This window comes from Setaria italica, unplaced genomic scaffold (assembly GCF_000263155.2).
Source record: "Setaria italica strain Yugu1 unplaced genomic scaffold, Setaria_italica_v2.0 scaffold_341, whole genome shotgun sequence".
In the NCBI taxonomy this organism is placed as follows: Eukaryota; Viridiplantae; Streptophyta; class Magnoliopsida; order Poales; family Poaceae; genus Setaria; species Setaria italica.
The window spans coordinates 1-3,822 of NW_014576954.1; the positions used below are offsets into that span (position 1 = coordinate 1).

The 3,822-nt window shown below is 44.0% G+C and overlaps 1 protein-coding gene across 1 annotated transcript; it reads left to right on the forward strand.

Annotated features, from left to right (window-relative positions):
- Nucleotides 1–91: 91 nt before the first annotated feature.
- On the forward strand, nt 92–3,100 carry LOC101773806 (putative receptor-like protein kinase At3g47110). Its single transcript, XM_014804613.2, is given in 3 exon segments — nt 92–1,734; nt 1,737–2,009; nt 2,117–3,100. Coding segments are annotated over 3 exon segments (2,193 nt in total). The 5' UTR covers nt 92–191; the 3' UTR covers nt 2,494–3,100.
- The last annotated feature ends 722 nt before the right edge of the window (nt 3,101–3,822 follow it).

The window sequence follows — 3,822 nt, forward strand, 5'->3', positions numbered from 1 at the left end:
TGTCATACAATTTTTTTGTCGATGTTGTGCCAACCTGGTTGGCTCAATTGCAACAACTTACCGATCTATACTTGGATGTTAATTCCTTACATGGCTGTGTTCCAGCTGTTCTTAGCAATCTCACCCGTCTTACTGAACTTGACCTTTCTTTCAACAACCTGACTGGAGAGATTCAAGAAGAATTAGGCCTCATGCAAGAACTCTCGTATTTGCATCTCGGAGTGAATTTGCTAACAGGTCCAATTCCACCTTCTCTTGGAAATTTATCAAAACTGTCTCACCTAGTATTGTTTAATAATTCATTGTCTGGACCTGTACCAGCAATATTTGGGAGCATCCAAACTCTAATCTGGCTACAACTGCAACATAATAATTTGAGTGGGAATCTTAACTTCTTGTCATCTCTTTCCAACTGTATGCGACTCCAAAACCTTGACCTATATGATAATTCTTTCACCGGACGAATCCCTGATACTATGGGGAATCTGTCTGCACAATTATTTGAGTTTGGACTTGGTGACAACAAGCTAACAGGTGGGCTTCCATCCTCACTGTCAAACTTGAGCAGTCTTGAGTGGATTTATCTTGCCAACAACCAGCTCACAGGAGAGATCCCAGAATCTATCACGAGGATGCAAAATCTCGTTTGGCTTGACGTCTCTCATAATGACATGCTAGGGACTATCCCGGCACAAATTGGTATGCTCAGCAAGTTACAAAAGCTTATTATCGATGGAAATAGATTTCATGGCTGTATACCTGATAGCATCGGAAATCTTACCATGCTAGAATACATCTACTTGTTCGAGAACCAATTCAATTCAACTATACCGGCATGTTTGTTCCACCTTGACAAAATTATAACCCTAGATCTTTCTATCAATTCCTTTTCTGGTCCACTACCAAGTGACGTTGGTGGGTTGAAACAAGTGGATAAAATTGACTTTTCTTTCAACTTTTTACATGGAAGCATCCCCAAATCATTTGGCAAACTAAGCATGCTGACTAATCTAAATCTATCACACAATTCATTTGAGGACTCTATCCCCGTGTCATTTAAAGAGCTGAGGAGCCTCAAGTGGTTGGACCTCTCCTCCAATAATCTCTCCGGTACCATTCCCATGTTCCTAGCCAATTTAACCTTCTTGAAAACCTTGAATCTCTCCTTTAATAATCTACAAGGCAAGGTACCACAGGGTGGTATTTTCTCTAACATCTCGTTGCAATCTTTGGTTGGGAATGTTGGGCTTTGTGGCATACCCCGTTTAGGATTCTCTCCATGTATGGAAAAACCTCACTCAAATACGACGTATTTTCTAAGATTCCTGCTCCCTTCTGTAACCATAGCATTTGGGTGTACTATTATTTTCATCTACCAAACCATTAGAAAGAAAATTAAAAACAAGGGAGAGGTTGAAGATTCTGTCATTGATCCTAGAAATGTTATGTACCATGGGCACCTGTCATACCATGAGCTTGTCCTTGCCACCAGTAATTTTAGTGACGACAACCTGTTGGGGACTGGGAGCTTTGGAAAGGTCTATAAAGGTCAACTTAGTACCGGTTTCACGGTGGCAGTAAAAGTTCTAGACATGCAGCAGGAGCAGGCCATTAGAAGCTTTGATGCTGAGTGCAGCACACTTCGCATGGCTCGGCATAGGAACTTGATAAAGATATTGAATGTCTGCTCCAATGTGGAGTTCAAGGCATTGGTGCTTCAATATATGCCCCGTGGTAGCTAGAGATGCTCTTGCAATCTGACAGCATAGAGCACTTAGGGTTCCTCAAGAGGCTGGACATCATGCTAGATGTGTCAATGGCAATGGAGTATCTGCACCATGAGCATCACGAGGTAGTCCTGCACTGTGACTTGAAGCCTAGCAACGTGCTGTTTGATGAAGACATGACGGCACATGTAGCGGACTTTGGAATCGCAAAGTTGCTATTGGGTGATGACTGCTCTATGATCACTGCAAGCATGCTTGGAACACTTGGGTACATGGCACCAGGTACATCCATACTCCGTACTGTGACTCTGAATTTTGGTTGGTATATATTTGGTTAATAGTGCTTATTCAGTCCTGTTCGAATTCTTTGTTTCTGGTCTCATGAGCAGAGTATGGATCTTACGGGAAGGCATCACGCAAGAGCGATGTTTTCAGTTATGGAATCATGCTCCTTGAAGTCTTCACTAGAAAGAGACCCACAGATCCCATGTTCGTCGCAGATTTGAGCATTACACGGTGGGTTCGTCAAGCATTTCCAGCTCAGCTTGCCTCTGTTCTGGATAACCAGCTATTGCAAGGTGTTCCTTCCTCTGCTGGCAATCTGAAAGACTTTCTTATGGCGACATTTGAGCTGGGTTTGATCTGCTCAAGTGACTCACCTGATCAGAGGATGTCAATGAGAGATGTCACGGTGGCACTGAAGGAGATTAAAAAGCATTATACAGAATCAATAATATCAGCAATCACGAGGAGTGCTACCCTGTGATTCAACTGTTCTGTCAGTTCCATCCACCAATTATTTTTCAGTACTTGTTTTGTCCCGTTGGCCTGTGCCCAATATGATTTTGTGTAAACCAATGCATTTGAAGATTCATGGGTGGAGTTCAAATACTGCAATCCAACTAGCGTGTCTCTTAAATTCAGTAACAGAATGTCTGCTCAACGAGCTGCATGCCAAGGGTCACAAGGCAGAGCAGAAGACCACTGCCGTGGCCTGTGGTTGCCATGACATGGATTTTGCGGTCGACCGGGAGGTTGCGCGGTGGTCAGAGCCCGTGGCAATTTCTGCTCGTCTTCTTCTCAGGCATCTCTTCCTCAGATAGCTCTATTGTCGTGCCTGCACAGGACAACATGCGTTCGATGTTTTACCTAGAAGGTGCACTGATGAGGAATGCCGATTTGTTATTGGGACAAATACTTGATCCGTTGCCCACTATCAAGAACATGGGTTCCAGCAGTTTAAAAAGAATGGACTTCGTGCGAACTGATTCATTCATGTTATATTAGAAACTAATTATGTCTTTCCACTCTGCTCTCCAAACTCTGCATGATGGTGCACAGTTAGCATCCAACAAATGAAAATTAGTTTGTGATTTCCGCCTCACTAACTGAAATAACTTTTGAATTTGTAATTGTGTTGTCAATTATTGGGGGTGACAAGGCGTCAGCAGTGGATATGATGGACGGTTGGTGAGTGCCTGGCCTGCCAGCCTGGGTGCTGTAGCTCGTGTAACGATGGAGGTCGAGGACGAGGACGTTGGTCAAGTCTAGCGGGCCAGCACCCATTACTTCCTTGTCCATCCATCACATACACCTCTGTAGCCAAGCAAGCTAAGCACCGCCGGCTGCATTGCGGCGAAGGTTGGTGGCGCCAGCATCTGCACACCAAGTGCGCGATGGTTTGCCTACAAGAATTGCATCTCCTGTCCTTGGGCTGCTGCAGCCTTTCCCCCTCTTTTGCTATCAAACAAATGTAGTAACTATTGATATATCAGGGCATGCTAGTTGATTCTGTGAAGCTTGAAGGCGTATTAATCAGTTGATTGTCATGCTCATGCTCAGCTTCAAGTGGATCTAGCTCCTTTAACGCTTGCAAACATCTATTCCAAGAAAGTATCGGTCTTGTCAATCCAGTCATTGGTCAACAAATTCTGACTACAGCGGCCCATGTACATCCACTCATGGTCATCCATCCTCTAGCATATCAGCGAGTAATATAAAAAATCACGTTGCATCTACACGTTCCTATTGTCTATTAGGTGAAGATAGGTCATAATCCCACCCGAGGATGTGTGGGTGGGTTTAGTTTCCATGG